Consider the following 15,339-nt stretch of genomic DNA (forward strand, 5'->3'; position numbering starts at 1 on the left):
TGTGCTCCTGCCAGCAGGAGTGGTCAGCAAGGTCAAGCACCAAGGAGCCCCTAGGGACAGAAATTCCTAAGTAGGAAGAACAGAGCGTTAAGGCCAGGATAACAACAAAAACATGGTCTGGGAGAGGCCTAGAGAGCAGAACAGAGTAATAATGCATCCAAGCTATTCCATTCACAATGCAGTTCTGAATGTTTTCAGGCCCATTAGCAGCTCCTTGGAGTCACTGGTGAGGAACATACATTGGAGAAGCAGCTTTTGATTTACAGCTACTCCACAGTACCTCAAAAGCTGGGTCTTGTGCACCACAGATACACACACAGTGTGGTGACCAGCAGAAGACACTCAGTGTACCAGGTCTCTTGCAAAAGGAGAATCACAGGAAGATGATGCTTTTTAAAAGGAAGTTCAAAACATCTAGCTAGAAAGGATAAAATCCAGATAGATGGTATGAAATGTGCTTAAAGCCATCCTCCTAGAAAGTCAGAAAGGATCAAGAGAGCCTGTTGGTTAGCAATTTGTTCATTTAGTCCTGTATGTCCCTTACCATCAGCTCTCAGGACAGCTGCCCCATCAGCAGCACAAGCTTCAAACACTGATGGCAGCAGCCTGACCTAAATCCATTCCTCCACCTGCATGAAACAGATTAAAAACATTTGCTGTCTTTCTACAAAGGGAATTAATCCATGCTGTGGGGGTGGAAGCTTCAGTACTTTATTAGTGTCAGCTACAGGAAAAAAATAAAACTACAGAACCCAATAAATTCACTAAAAATGATGATTCATCAGCACTAGGCATTTCCTGGGCAACTGAACCAGGCTGGGTTCCACACTACATTTCACAAGAGGCTTTCAGTAGCAAGAAGAGAATTAACATGGGGATTTTTTTTTACAGGTGCAGGAGGAAGCAATTCTGCAAGTTTCACAATACACACAAAAAATAGGATGGGGCGTTGAAGACAAGCCAGGGTCGCTGTACGGGCACGGTTCCAAAAGCACGGTGATGTTGCTGCTGCTGTTCTTCAAAGGCAACTTTCTTGGGACTCGCACTCAGTCCTGAAGTCTACAAAAAAAACCCCAAAAGAACCCACATATGCAAGTTTCAATGGCTAAAGGAATAGTTTCATCCAAACACACCATTTCCCTGCAGTCACAAGCCAAGAAAATATCTTCAGAGGAGTACACATGAGTCTGAATTGCTTGTTAATGGGTCTGTCCAAACCCAGCAGCAGAGTCAGCTCTCCTGGTCACCCCACACAGGACCCCCAACACCCTATAGGGTATTTACTGACAAGGTTCTGCAAAAAACACTGGGAAATCCCAGGAAGGATTGTACCAGTCTCCACTAGACCTACAGGAAAAAAAAAGTCATTTCCCATCTTCCTTCCTGGTTGCACAGTCAATGCCCTTGTGAACACTTAAAAACCACACAGAACCACATCTCTGCAGTACGGGAGTCTGGAAAATGGAGGATGTGATGTAAGAAGTGGAATATTACAGTCAAAGATACTTCGATTGCTCATCAAGCCATACTTGGTCTGGACAATGAAACCCAATCCCCAGTTTGAGAGTCAGAAACCAGAAACCCTGAGCACACCAGCCACACACCAACGCCTGCACCAGCTCCTTGCACCTACCCGGGTCACTGCAGGAACGCCACGGAGCTGTTCTTGTGCGACGTCTTGGTGACCTGGTGTGCTTGGAGAACAGCCACCGCCTCCTCCATCTTACAACAGAGAGCACAAGGTGGGGAGAAGGCGAGTTGCTCCCATGGAGGAGTGCACTGCACCAGAAATGCAATATCCCAGGTCCCGCTCTGGCTTCTGCACATACTCACTTCCAAGAGGTAAAGGACTTAAGTAATAATAATTATAAAATCCAAGTCTGCTGCTTCTGCAGGAGACTGATCAGCCTGAAGATCTTCCCTGTCTTTTCCCTAGGGAAATGCTGGGGCATGTCTCCTTTTCTATAGGAGTCAGAACTTGCCAGAGAGAAATCAGACTCCTCTGGAGGTGGAGCTGCCTGACACCACCCAGCAAAGCCCAGGCTCTTCAAAAACATCAGTGAAATGGTGAAAGTGAGTCCTGTCTCCAAGGACCAACAAGGAGATGCAGTCAATTCACTGCAACTGTTTTAATGGGAACCAAAACTAAATATTCACCAGGACTGAGGAAACTGAAGAAATGCTGCAGAGAGGCAGCATTTACTGGCTTCTATTCTCAGGAAAAAGCATCTCCCTGTGTCCTTCTGGGGAGCAACACCCACCCTGCTTCCCCCCCTCTCAATTTCCAGCCACCTCCAAACCACCCTCAGAGCTCAGCCAGTGCTTTTGTGGAGCTGCTCTGAGCTGCTCCTTTTGCTGAAGGTGAGCAGGTGTTCAGGCACTGGGTGCCATGCCATCAACCCAACACCCTTTCTGCTCATTTTTCACTTAAAAAAAAAAAGAAAAAAGCAGCTACTTGTTCTTCCCATAGCTATCAACATCCTTAACCCAGCTTCTGGGCCACGATCACCTCTCCTGGCAGCAGCAGGCAGTCAGCCCTTTGGGATACGACGTGTTTGGACACCGAGTGCCTCCTACCTTGGAGCGCAGGGAGTCGGGGGACTCCAGGAGCAGGAGCAGCTCCGAGTTGTCAATCTCCAGCAGCATCCCAGTGATCTTGCCGGCCAGCGAGGGATGCATCGCGTGGATCAGAGGGTAGAGGCGCTCACCTGCTCCAGATACCGCGGAGGACATCACCACTGTGCAAGACCTCCAGCATTTTCAAACCCAATGCAAACCCTCCTGACCTCCCAGCTCTGTCCTTTCAACCGAAGAAAGATACAAGGGAGGTGGTGGGGGGGAGAAAAAACAACCAACCAACCAAATACCCAGACACACAAAAAACCTGTTCACAAGCAAACTTACTCCAGCATGTCACAGCAAGTATTTGCAGGCAAAACACTCCCAGTCCCACTGCAGCAACTCCACACAACTTGGAGAATTAGCCCTACCTATGGGGCACACTTACCAGGAAGGAAAGCTATACAAGGAAACAGGTGTGGAGGAGGAAAGCCACCTTTGGCTGGGGACAATGCTAATTGTCCTCTTCCTGCCATCCCATCCTCCAGCACACAGATTGTTTCACTGCCAGATTCCCCACCACAGCTTTGCCAGGCTGCCCTGTGCACATCTCTCCCTGTTCCCTCCCCAGATGACTCTGCTCCAGCCTCTCTTGGGCAGGGCTGACCCCAGCTGCTGCGGCCACCCGGCTGCTCATCACTGGTGATACAGGGCGGCTCAGAGCTCCAGGGAATTGCAGAGGTTGTGGTGCAGCCCGGGTGTGATGGAGCTGTGCCCAACCTGCAGAGCCTGGCCAGACACTGACTGCCAGGCAGCTCATACAGACAGGGAGTAGTTTTGGTGCCTCCATACCCTTCCAACACAGCCCAGTTTGTTGTTGTTCGTTTTTTGGGTTTGGTTTTTTTGTTTGTTTGGGTTTTTGTTTTTTTGTGGGTTTTTTTGGTTTTGTTTTTTTTTAAAGCAGCATAACATCAGAGCAATCCTACAAATGCTTACAGCTTATCCTAGCAGCTAAGTTTTCCCTGGTGCATGCAAGTCCACATTCTCTCATATGCAGGCACAACCCCACAGCTGGACCTACTCCAGCAAAGCCGCCGTGACACCCACCTATCATTTGCTTCTGCTCCTGAGGAGGGGCTGCTGCAAGCATGGATGCTGTCAGCGGCTCCTGCCCCTGCACATGCACAGCAGGTTCTCCCACCTGGAGAGAGAAAACAAACACACACACAACACAGAGAAGAGCAGCAATCGGAAGCGCTGGAAGCAATGCACAAGCTACCTGGCTTGCTGGAACTACGCTGGTCCCCAAACCCAGTGGGACATTTCACCCCTTCAGGCTGCCGCTGCAGACTCTGGCATTGCCTGCTTGTATCCAAATGCTGGTTGCCAGGAAAGCCAGAGCCAGGCATCACAGTTGGGTGGCTACTGGATCCGTAGCCCCAGTTACCCCAGCAGCCCCTGGGAAAGTTCCCCATATGATAAATAGAGCCACGGGGCTGGCCAGGTTCAGCAGACACGGTATCCCAGAGCAGGACTGGGCTGATGCACGCTGTGGTGGCCGTGCCCAAGCCCAGAGGTCACAGAGCAGGTACCTGCGGGGCCACCATGGGTGGCATGTGCCCCATCGGCTGGACGTTCCTGACGGACGAGGAGTACTTGTACTGCGGGGTGCCCCGCGGCAGGGTGGGCGAGGAGGGCACCCGGGCGCTGACCGTCTGTGTCCCGATGTTGGCTGCAACGGGGATGGGAACATTTCTACGAAGAAGCTTGTTAAATGCATGTCTGCATGGGGGAGGCTGAAGCTGCAAGGGCAGTCTGCTCAGCCAGAGAGCCCAAAAAGTCACCCCGTGGGCTCAAAACAGCCCCCAGGTCAAAGGCAGCTTCCCCAGGACAGGCAGGGCACTGCTATCCTGCCTGTGGGACTGGGGTGGGCTGATTTTCTGCAGAGAGCAGGAGGGCCAGCAAAGGCACCTACACCTCGTTGTCTCTCCTCCAGAAATGCCCATCTGCATCAGCAGCCAGAGGACGGGCACAGCACCGAGGAGGGGGCTGCAGGAGCAAGTGCCCTTGGCTCACCCTATCTCTCTTCCTGCAAGGAGGTGAGGGCAGAGGAACAAGAGGACAAGGACACATGTAGAGGAAAAAAACCCAAAGACAGCCCTCCCGGTCCCCCTGCTCTTTTCAGTGATAAGACGCTCAACACCACAGACCACCTTGGGCTAAATCGCATGAAGCCATGATGGTTGGAGGTAGATGCTACCCCACCATACAGTCCCATGTGTTTGGGGACCTCAGACCTTCACTCGCTCCAGCTTCCACCCTGGGTTACTTCTGCCTCTCCTCAAAGCACCCTCCTCCTCCTCGCTGACACAGAAGGCAGAGGAGTGGTGGGACAGACAGGGTTAAAGCACTCAGGGTGAGGAGTGCTCTGGGCAGGGTGCACAGGGCAGCATCTTGGTCACCACCCCACCAGCCCTGCAGAGCACAGCCATGTCATGCTGGCAAGTGGAGGGGACATCCTGGGACGCAGGGATGGCCCCAGCACAGCCAGGCCCTGGGGGTGCCAGCAAGGTCTGGTTCTCGGGCCTCAGCTCTAAACACTTCCAATGTAAGAGTGTTTTACTGGAGGCTTGGCCGTGGCAGCTGTTCAGCCAGAGGCTGAAGAAACTTCTGTGAACCTCTGCTTCTGCCCAAGAAGTCCTTTCCCAGCCTCCACCTCAGTCTGAGTGCTAAGCCTAGGGTGCCGTGGCTGCATGATCATCATCTTTAATGAACATATTTGAGGAGCAGCAGCAGCCAACCAGACCAACCTGCATATCAGAGACCTGTCCCATTACCTGAAAGACCACAACCTTCCCCAAAAGCTACACACTTATTTGCTACAGACACTGCTCCAGCCCCATCACATCCAAGGGCACCATCCAGACTCCTCCACGAGTGATCTCACAAACCGATCTGTCTCCAGAGGCAGACCCGAGCTTGCAGCAAGCACCCTCACCCACGCACGGGGATGTCCGAGGCGGGTCCTCCCCCCACTCACCCACTCTCTGGGCCTGGGGGGGCACGCGGGGCACTTGCGTGGAGGCCTGTCTCATGGTGCTGATGTTGGTGAGCAGGCGCCGGGGCGGCACGGCAGCCCTCAGGATGGGGGTAGCTGCAGGATACGTTGCTGTAGAGATGGAGCAGGATTAATAGAGCTTCTTGGTAGCAAAGGCATGGAAGGAGAAATGAGGGAAGTGACTGTGACCGGGGAAAGCTCAGGAGCATCTCGCCTCAGGGTCAACCCCAACGTCTCATCCTCTGGTGCCCATCACTGTGACCCTCGCACCAAACCCCCACATGCTTCTCCAGACAACATCCCCCTGTGGTTACACACTTTGTGCTGCTTTTATACACCCGCAGTTCCCAACCAAGCCCAGCTCACACCGAGAGCCCCGGGGAGAGACAGGCTGACTCACGGGGAGGCCGGGAGGGCTGCGCACTCCAGCGAGTGGCAGGACGGACTGGGACAACTGGGCTGGGGCTGTAGAAGGTAGCTCTGGTTTGTGGCTGGGAAAGGAGAACATGTTATCCAAGGTGACTCAGGAGCTGAGCCAGATCTAACCTGGAGCATCCCGGTGGCTGCCACACGCAGGCAGACAAGCCAAAACCACGCTCTGCGGTGTGCCAGAGCACTTCAGTGATTGACCTCCAGTTCTGCTGCCCATGTGTCCTCCAGCAGCTACACTTATCTCCTCCCCATGAGCTTTTGCACCTCTGTAACCCTTCTCCCTCCCCTCATTTCATCAGCAGACTCATTCTCCATGCTCACACCCTTCCACCAAACTCCTCCTTGGTTCCCTCCTCTGAGGAGCAGTTGGTACCCCGCTTCCCAAAAATAAGACGGGGTCTTCTATTAATTTTTGCTCCAAAAGATGCTTACTTTTTTACATGTATAGCTGCACAGACACTAAATTGACTTTTTAAATGAACTGTAACCAGGGCTTATTTTTGGAGTAGGGCTTATATTTCAAGCATCCTCAAAAATCCTGAAAAATCACACTAGGGCTTATTTTTAGAGTAGGTCTTATTTTGGGGGAAACAGGGTACCTACTAAATCCCCAGCCCATTGCCTAGAGCACCTGCACTCCACCAGGGCTTTGGCAAGCCCTGCAACTTACGCAGAAGCCCGGCGCTGCTCCCACCAATTCCATATCACCCTGTGCCAGGTCTGCACAACCAGAGTTCTGCTCCTCAGCCCGACTGCCACCCCCGTCCTCCAGCCCAGGGCAGATTTGTGTCCCCGTGCAAGGCTGCCATTCAGAAATGGGTTCTCACCTGGGGGATGGGGGGTAGAAAGTACCCCGGTGGGGGCTGGAAGGAGCCCAGGAGAGGGCCAGGCAGAGCCCTCATGGTAGCTAATCTCTGCATGTACTGGTTGGTGAGGATTGCTTTCCGCTCCTCTTTCCTTTGAGCGAGCGCGACGTAGAGAGGCTTGGTGCTGACGATCCGCCCGTTCATTTCAGTCACGGCCTTGGTAGCCTCTTCTGGGGAGGAAAAACATACAAACCCAAACCCTTTGCTGTGGCCACCCTCTGTCATCACCTAAAATTGGATTAGAACAAGACAGCTAAGTCCACGGATCTTTGCAGCACCCAAAGCACCGCGCAGCACGGGGTGTACAGGACCTGCCAGCCATGGGGACCCCATTGCAGCCCCCACACCCGGGGGGGAAAGACGGATGGGGTTGCACCCATGGGGCTCCAAGGTGAGGTTTATCTGGGGAAGGGGAGAATTTGCTTGGGCAAAACCAGTAGGTTTGGGAAATAAAGCCCAAGATCTGCAGCCCATGATCTCCCAGGGGTCTGTGTCCACCCCGCTCCAGGGCCCACAGACCAGCAATGCTCTGGTGCTTAACATCACAGGAGCCAGCAAGAGCTGGGGACCAGGAGGACACCACGTCCTGCCTGAGGACCACGCAGCATCTGTCCCCAGCAGCTGGCAGGTTACAGGTATCTGACCTTAAAGCCAGACCATCCCTCTGCACATGTACACGTGGCCCTCAAGAGAAGATTGACACCGGTCTTGGTGGCAAGACTGAGACTTCTATGGTTTTCCAAGAGGCAAAACGCCAGCCTGCCAGCCAGGCAAACCCCAGAGTCAGGTGGTTTCTGGGTCATTTTCATTTGTATCAGTGTCACATAGGTCCCAAAGCACAAAGTAGCTGTGCAATATTCAGAATTATGTGGCTTTAATGTCCCATACTCTGAATCTCACTGGGGCTATGGTAACTCGGTAAAGCTACCAAATATTTGCTGAATAAGAAGCTCCTCAGGACAGTGTGGAGTTCAAGTGGCGTGTCCCTCACACTTGGCTGGAGACACAAGCCATCAGCAGGGAACTGTAACTCCACAGGATGATAATCCTGGTCCATCTCCAAGGGCTGAGCGCACCGGCTCACTGACCCCGGGAGCCCCAGCGACAGCCCCAGTCCCTCACCTTGGCGCTGGTGATGGTGCCGTAGGGAGAGAACTCCTTCCTCAGCCTCTCATCATCTATCCCATCATCCAAGTTCTTCACATACAGGTTGACCCCCTGCAAACGGGCAAAAAAAAAAAAAAAAAGCAGCTTGGGCTCCTGAATTTTACAGCAGCTTTTCCAGCCAGCTGTGTGTTTCCTCAGCAGCTCTGCCGGAGGGTGGCATGTCCCACAGACACGTCCTTCGCAGGACCGGTGACAGGAGCCGGGACCACATGTGTGCTCCACTCGTAGGCAAGACACCCTGAGTAAAGAAGGTGCCCAGATCTTTGCTATGAAGTTGCTCCAAGATCTCAGGAAGCTGCCTCATTTCCAGACTAATATTTTAATTTCTGGAAAAGAGCAGACCCATTTGTTCACCTGCCAAGATCACCCTGGGCTTAGATCTCCCTCCTCTTTCCTGATACTGTTTTCCAGAACATTACCAGGCAGCAACTGGACCCTTGTGTGTGTCTTTTTTAACTGTAGAAGGGACCCAGCACACTGATCTGCTCCGGAGAGCCCTGTGCTGTCTCCAAACCGAGGATGTCCCCGGATGCCCAGGGCGTGTCCCTGGTGCAGACCTGCAGGGATGCAGGGACAGAGCATCCTGCTCTCCCCTTACCTGGTACCTGCTCACTCGCTCCTGCTTGATCTGCTCAAATTTCCTCTTCAGCTCGCTCTGGCGCTCCAGCCGCTTCTGGGCCCGGCCCACATACACCATCCGCCCGTTGATCTCCTTCCCGTTCATGTCGGCCACCGCCTGCCAGCGGAGGGAAGGGCTCTGAGCACAGCAGGACGCTGACGGCCACAGCCCCATTCTTCACCCACCACCCCAGCCCAGCCCCACCAGTGCCAGCACAAAGCTGGTGAGGTTCCCCACCGAGGAGAGGTGGGAACATCAGCAGGGGACAAGCCCGGGGCTGAGCTAGCAGCCGAGCAGCAAGGAGCCTCTTGCCTTCTGGGCTTCTTCGTGCTTCTCAAAGTTGACGAATCCAAAGCCTTTTGAGCGGCCAGTGCTGTCCATCATGACTTTGACACTTAGAGTTTTTCCTGAAAGAGGAAATTATCTGTCTGAAGAAGGGTGCCCACAGCCCAGCAAGGAGAGCAAGCAGCTGTGGCAGCACCAGAGAGCCAAGCAGGGGGACAGACAGTGGGATCCTCACTGCGGGGCAGGAACAGGAGGCTGTGTGTGTTGGTGAGGACAACCCCTCCCACCCTGGATGCTGCTCTTATTGCTCTTGGCTTTTTGGTTTCTCCAGCCAGTGCAACGAGTTTCTTTGGCCAGAAGTTCTCATCTGCATTGGGTTCATAGGAAGGGTATTCACAAATTACCTGAGCTAACACTGGCCAGGCATGGACAGTACGGTCCATAGGTTGTCACAATACTAAACTCTGTCACAAGAGGCATCCTCCATTAAAATTGAAAAGGCTTTTTTGTTTTAAATTCAGACTCAGCATCTCTTATTCCCAGGGCTCCTATAACCAGACAACATGCTGGTTTCCAGACAATTTCAAAAACTAACAAAACAAAACCCCCACTTTTGTTACCCAAGAAAGTGAAAAAAAAACCCCAACGTTTTTCCAGGAGATGACCTAGAAGTTATCTCCCATCATTGCGAGAAAGCACATGTAACGTCCTGACGATTTAAGCCATTGTAGTCATTCACTGACATGGTGTTTAAGCAAGTCCGATCCCATCGAGAGAAGGGGTCGGTATTTCAGTCAAGCACTCTCCCCAGCTTTCTTTGCAGTTGCCCCAACACCAGTTTATCAGACATGATGATATTTTGCTTCAGCAGCTGTACTCACCAAACTTGGAGAAGATTTCCCGCAGTCTGTCGTCATCCATGTCATCCCCAAAGTTTTTGATGTAGACGTTGGTGAACTCCATCGCCTTCGCCCCAAACTCTGCCTCGCGCTCTTTGCGGGATTTGAAGTGACCAACAAACCTGCAGGAAGCAAGGAGAGGGACATGGAACCCTCCGTGTTCTCTGCAGAGGAAAGATGGACACAGGCACATCTGTCTCGATACAGGCCAAGAGAGACCCCAACATTTCAGGTTGTGCTTTGCTCACCCATAAACCCACCCGGTGTTTCATATCCAGCAGCTTCATCCTGGTGTTCCCCTGCCTAGACCCCACTTGGCACTACTGAAATGGAAACAGTGGTAACATAGGGCACAGCCCCACAATGGGGATATCACCCCAGGAGACCCCAAAAGATGTCACCAAGTGCCAGCTCTCCTCCTCCAAAGTATCCCCAACCTCCCCAGGCAGCTGCTTTCCTCTGTGGAGACGGATGCGGAGAATAAGGTGATGCAATGTGAGCAGGGAGCTGAAGAACAACAAAAACCTCTTCCTGCCTAGATTATCTGATGCTGGCAGCAGAGACCAAGGACCAGCCCTGCTCTGTGGGCACTCTTTACACTGCCTCAGCAATAAAACACAGCCCAGGGCTGGACTCCCTCCCCACCGTCAGGAACAGCTCCAAACCACTATCACACTTCCACCAGCACTGACCACGAGTGACTCACTGCCCCGGAGAGCACAGAGGGGACGGACGGGAAGCGAGGGAAGAGCTGCAGGAGGTGGGAGCCCGAGCAGGGCAGGCGGTTCCCCCGGAGCACGCACCAAGGCAAGGGAGAGCCAAGCGCAGAGAAGAGGAGATGCTCTCCTCCTCTCCTCCACTTACACCTTCCGGTCATTGAGCAACATCCCATTCATGGTCTCGATGGCCCGAGTCGCTGCCTCGTGAGTCTCAAAGTGAACAAAGCCATAGCCACGGGATCCATTTTCATCACAAACCACCTACAAACGCAGAGCAAAGAGGATGGGGGAGGAAAAAAAAGAAAAGAGACAGACACTGGTTTTCTCTCTGCTTGCACATAAGTAAGTTGCAGGAAACCCCATCCTTGCTTTCCAGGGGTATTTACCCTCCCTGACATCCCACTGCCACAACAGCTGAGCTGCACCGGGATGCTGGCAGCAGGTCAAGGAGCCAGGCGAGAGCTCTGCCCAGGGCCAGGTGTCCTGCTGGGGCCGAGGTGGTTGCCCTCCAGCACCCGGTGCTTTATACGATGCCCTAGAGCTCATGGCGTACTGAGAGCCAAGTGCCATTGATGCCCTGAGCTCGGACAGGACAACACACAATGTCTCTGTGCAGGGACTGGGAAGAAGGGGGGCAGGGGGAAAGCCCCATTCCCAAGGGAAACACGGCAGGGCCTTTTGGCTTCAAAGTAGGTGGGGATTTAGAGGAAACTTTGTAGGAAGCAGAACGAGAAAGTGAATTTCAGCTGGCTGGAGCACACTGCCAAGAACACTGGGCAGCTCTGCAGCAAGCCCTTTCCTCCAGGGCCCGTGGGCACCTGTACCTTGCACGACAGGATGTTTCCGAAGGCAGAGAATGTGTCATACAGGGCTTTGTTATCAATGGAGTCATCCAGGTTCTTGATAAAGACGTTTCCCACCCCTGACTTTCGGAGCCCGGGGTCCCGCTGGGACCACATGATGCGGATGGGACGGCCTTTGATCACTTCAAAGTTCATGGTGTCCAGGGCTCGCTCAGCTGGCAAAGAAGCAGGAAGAGGGGGAGAGAGGAGGGTAACACAGATCCCCTTCACATCCTACAGCAGCTGAGACGGGTACAGGAATTAGGGGTGCTGTTGGGCAGGGGCTCATTAATCTAATTGAGACTGGGAGCTCTGCCTCCCAGGGCAGTAGGGCCAGGCAGGGGCTGCTCTCCTTCCTTCCAGCCACACCATTCCTTCCTTCTTTCTTGTTTGTTGGTTTCCCCGTCCCGCCCTCCCTCCAAAGCATGTCTGACTCCCACAAGATCATTCATTTCACTGCAAGCTCCAGTTTGGCAGATACCCAACTCATATACTCAGTAAGGATTTTGGTCTCCAGGGCAACTAACCCGACATCTTCCCATCACCGCTGCCTTGCTCCAGCACAAAACATCTGTTGGGTACCACACCGTGCAGCGCTGTATCACAGCAATGCTGCCAGGAGAGGGGTCTCGCTTCACGCTGTGAGGCATTGGGCAGCTGGCTGCCCCGGGGAAGGGAAGAAGGGATTTTGGTGCCCTTCTCCATCAGCTCATGGATCTTGCAAGTCACCTTTCTAAGCCCAAAACCCAGCTGCTGCATCCTCTCCCAGTCTCTAAGAAGAGATGGGAGTGGGATGGTTCACCATCTGGTTGGGATTAGTTACAACCAAAACCCAACAGCAGCAGAACGTGGCCAAATCACAACATCTGAGGCATCCGCTCAGGCAACAGCTCTCCTCTTGTCCACCACCTGCTCTTCCTTCTCCTGTACACCCCAAGCCCCCATTGCAAGGCAGCTCCTCCAGGCTGCGTTACAGAGACCTTACCATCCACAGGCTGCTGGAAGTTAATGTAGGCATAGCCCAGAGATCGGCGTGTGGCAACGTCCCGGCAGACTCGGATGGACATGATGGGCCCAGCAGGCGAGAACTTCTCATAGAGCATGGCTTCAGTCACGTCCGGGTGGAGGTCCCCCACATAGAGAGAGGCTAATGGGTAGCCAGGGCCGCTGGCGTTCATGGTCGACCAGAAAGCTCAGCTGCAGAGCAAGACAGACCTGAGGCTGCAGAGAGAGAGTTTCAGATCACACACAGCAGCCATGGCCCCACAGTGAGGCTGGCTGCACTGCAAGTGCAAACCGTGCCCTTCCCACCAGCAATGCTGGAACTGGAAATGCCCCAAGAGTGCTGCAGTTCCCAGATTGTATTCAAGGACATTTCAATGTTGGTGCAAAAGCTGAGCTGGGGTGATCTGCACATGTTAGAGTCCCCACAAACCTGGGGAGCAGCCAGAGGGACACAACACACTGCATGCACTGATTTGTTCCTTTCAATGCTCAAGAACCAAGAGAAACAAAATGGAGTTTCATTCTTCCAGAAGGTAAACAGCCCTTCTCCACCAGAGACTTCCATTTTAATTCCTCCTTAACAGCTCCCTCCAACCACCTGCTCAGCCAGAGCAAACCCGAGGAGTCCAGGTTCGCTGTGACACACGGCCCTGCCAGGGAAACTGCTTCTTGCAGCCCGTGCTGCTGCAGCCAGGACTCCCAGCAACCGTCTCCATCTCTAATAAGGCAAATACAGATTTTTAGCCAGCCCTGCCCAGAGAAACAAGTCTCAGCTTGCTGACGAGGCCCCCAAAGCAGGAAAAGCAACACTCAATCTCCCACTGTTTTCACTTGGGTATAAAGTTATGTGAAAGATATCAGCTTGAGACCCCGGAGGTACTGACTGGGACAAGAGAGATGCAGGTCCTGCCCTAAAAGCTTATAAAGCCCATTTTGGGGCTCTTACATTAAAGCTCAAAAGACCCGAGACATTTGTTAAGATACCCTATGGATGCCCATAGTAAATACACACACAGAGGAGAGGTGCATCAAGCAATCCCTCAGCCAAAGGCAAGTCACCACGGAGGGCAGAGCACAGAAGAGCTGTGCACCAGCTCTGCGAAACAGCCCTACCCCTCATGCACCCAAGATGGGCTTCCCAGCAACCTCACGGCAATACTGGCAGCAAATAAATACAGCAGAGAGAGCAAACCCGGCATTTCTGTGCAGCTGGTGGGGTGGAGAGGGAGGAAAGGAGACGGAGGGGACTAGGCAGAGCCCCGGTCCGGTCCGGGGCGAGGCGGGGAGCCAGCAGAGAGGCTGCACAGCCCCATCCCCGTCGGCTGCTGAGCATCCCTGGAGCTCCAGCGCCCGGCGAAAGGGCTGTGCCGCCCCCATGCCACCCACACGCCGGAGCAGCGACCTGCTGGCCCTGCCTGGGAGAACCCCCCGCCCCGGGAGAAGCCGCCCCCGCCGGCCCGGAGCCGGGTGGCGGCCCCGCACTCACGCCGAGCGCTCGGGCGGGCTCGGCTCGCAGCGCAGCACCGGCTGCCGCCCCCGACCGCCTCTTCCCGCCGCGGCACCGGGGGCGGGACCGGCCCCTCCGCCCCCCGCCAGCTGCGGCCCGCCCCGGCCCGGCCCCGCCCCGAGCGGCATCGCCCGCGGGCTCCCCGGTAGCCCCCGGCAGCCCCCAGCCCCGCGGGGTTTACGGGTTTCGGCAGAAAGCCGGTAGTTGCATCTCCTGATTGTTGCAAACGGCGAGGCGGGGGCGCGGCTGCCCGCCCTCCTCCTGGCTTTCCGAATAACAGGGGCTGCCGTTGTCCTTGAACTCTGATAGCACTTGCCAAGGCTGCATGTTCCACCCACACATTTTAAGGAAATCACCTGCAAATTCTGGTGGATAACTCCCCGAAGGTAAGAAATCCAGGCTGGGTACCACAGCTCGGTACCAACCCCTTGTCCTGTGACACACACTCCCAAACTCCACAGCAGGATCCCCGACACCCCACAGAGACCCGCGGGATACAGAACCTGGTCTCTGCCGTCACCTTTTGTCTGGATGACACCTGAGTGTTGTAAGGTCACCTTCAACCCCAGAGATCACACCCCAGCTGTGCTGGACATCATGGTACATGTATGAGAGATGATTTGTCATTAACGACTTGCCATGCAGCTGGAACGCGGGATGGAGCAGCAGAGGAGCCCGGGACAGCGGGCAGGGCAGTTCCACCAGCAGCTCCCTCAGCACCACTGGTGTCGTGGGGCTGTGCTGGGCCCATCACCAGCACCTCCGTGCTTCAGCCAGACTCGCTCCTCACAGCCACGCTGCCGTGCTCTAATGTGGGGAAGCTACCGCCGCAGGACAAGCGTCTTGTGTTGACTTCAACTGAACAGGGCTGCTGGATTTCATGAAAAAGGGCGATTCCTGCTGCCATGGAGTCCTTGAACACTGCTCAGGAGATACACCAGCCTGCTCTAGGCAGCACACACCATGCAGCACCCACGTGTTAAAACTAATCCAAGCATGGTTGCTCAGCTCCACCCCATCCCCTTCTCTCAGAAGGCTCAGCTGCAGCACAGACCAGGAGAAAATTCGCCACCCCAAAAGCCTTCTGGTGCTTTCCCACACTGAACTGCCTCACCCTGGGGTCAGATGAGCATCAGTGCAAGGAATGAGAAGCTGCAGCAGCACCGATTAGATCAGTTTAAACATGTAGAGTACACCCAGACTCCTACAGTGGCAGGGCAAGCTGGAGCGCCCATTCCCAAAATGATGTAATTACTCGAAAAATTAAGATATTCCCTCAACTCATTGTTGCTGCAGACCAGTCTCTCAGGCTCATAATTTCCCGTAAAAGAGATGGTAAGGATGGCAGATGTCACCTGAAAGAACTGAGGCAGGACAGGTG

At 54.1% G+C, this 15,339-nt stretch overlaps 1 protein-coding gene across 1 annotated transcript; it reads right to left on the reverse strand.

Annotated features, from left to right (window-relative positions):
* Window positions 1-745: 745 nt before the first annotated feature.
* PABPC1L (poly(A) binding protein cytoplasmic 1 like) lies at window positions 746-12,624 on the reverse strand. The gene is made up of 15 exons (XM_065645704.1): window positions 12,432-12,624; window positions 11,429-11,622; window positions 10,750-10,865; window positions 9,868-10,007; window positions 9,014-9,108; window positions 8,681-8,818; window positions 8,038-8,133; window positions 6,877-7,143; window positions 6,018-6,108; window positions 5,600-5,728; window positions 4,152-4,291; window positions 3,667-3,760; window positions 2,578-2,708; window positions 1,634-1,722; window positions 746-1,059 (listed from the first exon to the last, which is right to left on the reverse strand). Exons 1-14 carry the CDS (start codon window positions 12,622-12,624, stop codon window positions 1,639-1,641), a joined length of 1,908 nt encoding a protein of 635 aa, XP_065501776.1. The 3' UTR covers window positions 746-1,059; window positions 1,634-1,638.
* Window positions 12,625-15,339: the final 2,715 nt, after the last annotated feature.

The sequence above is a fragment of the Caloenas nicobarica genome, chromosome 15 (genome assembly GCF_036013445.1).
Source record: "Caloenas nicobarica isolate bCalNic1 chromosome 15, bCalNic1.hap1, whole genome shotgun sequence".
NCBI classification, from domain to species: domain Eukaryota; kingdom Metazoa; phylum Chordata; class Aves; order Columbiformes; family Columbidae; genus Caloenas; species Caloenas nicobarica.

Bases quoted from the DNA above. Each gene is read 5' to 3' on its own strand.
- PABPC1L (XM_065645704.1), bottom strand. From the start codon at position 12,624: ATGAACGCCAGCGGCCCTGGCTACCCATTAGCCTCTCTCTATGTGGGG. The intron at 7,144-8,037 runs GTGAGGGACTGG...ATCCAATTTTAG, and splicing joins GCACCATCACCAGCGCCAAG to GTGATGACAGAGGGTGGCCA. The intron at 1,723-2,577 runs GTAGGAGGCACT...CTCTGTTGTAAG, and splicing joins CCGACTCCCTGCGCTCCAAG to ATGGAGGAGGCGGTGGCTGT.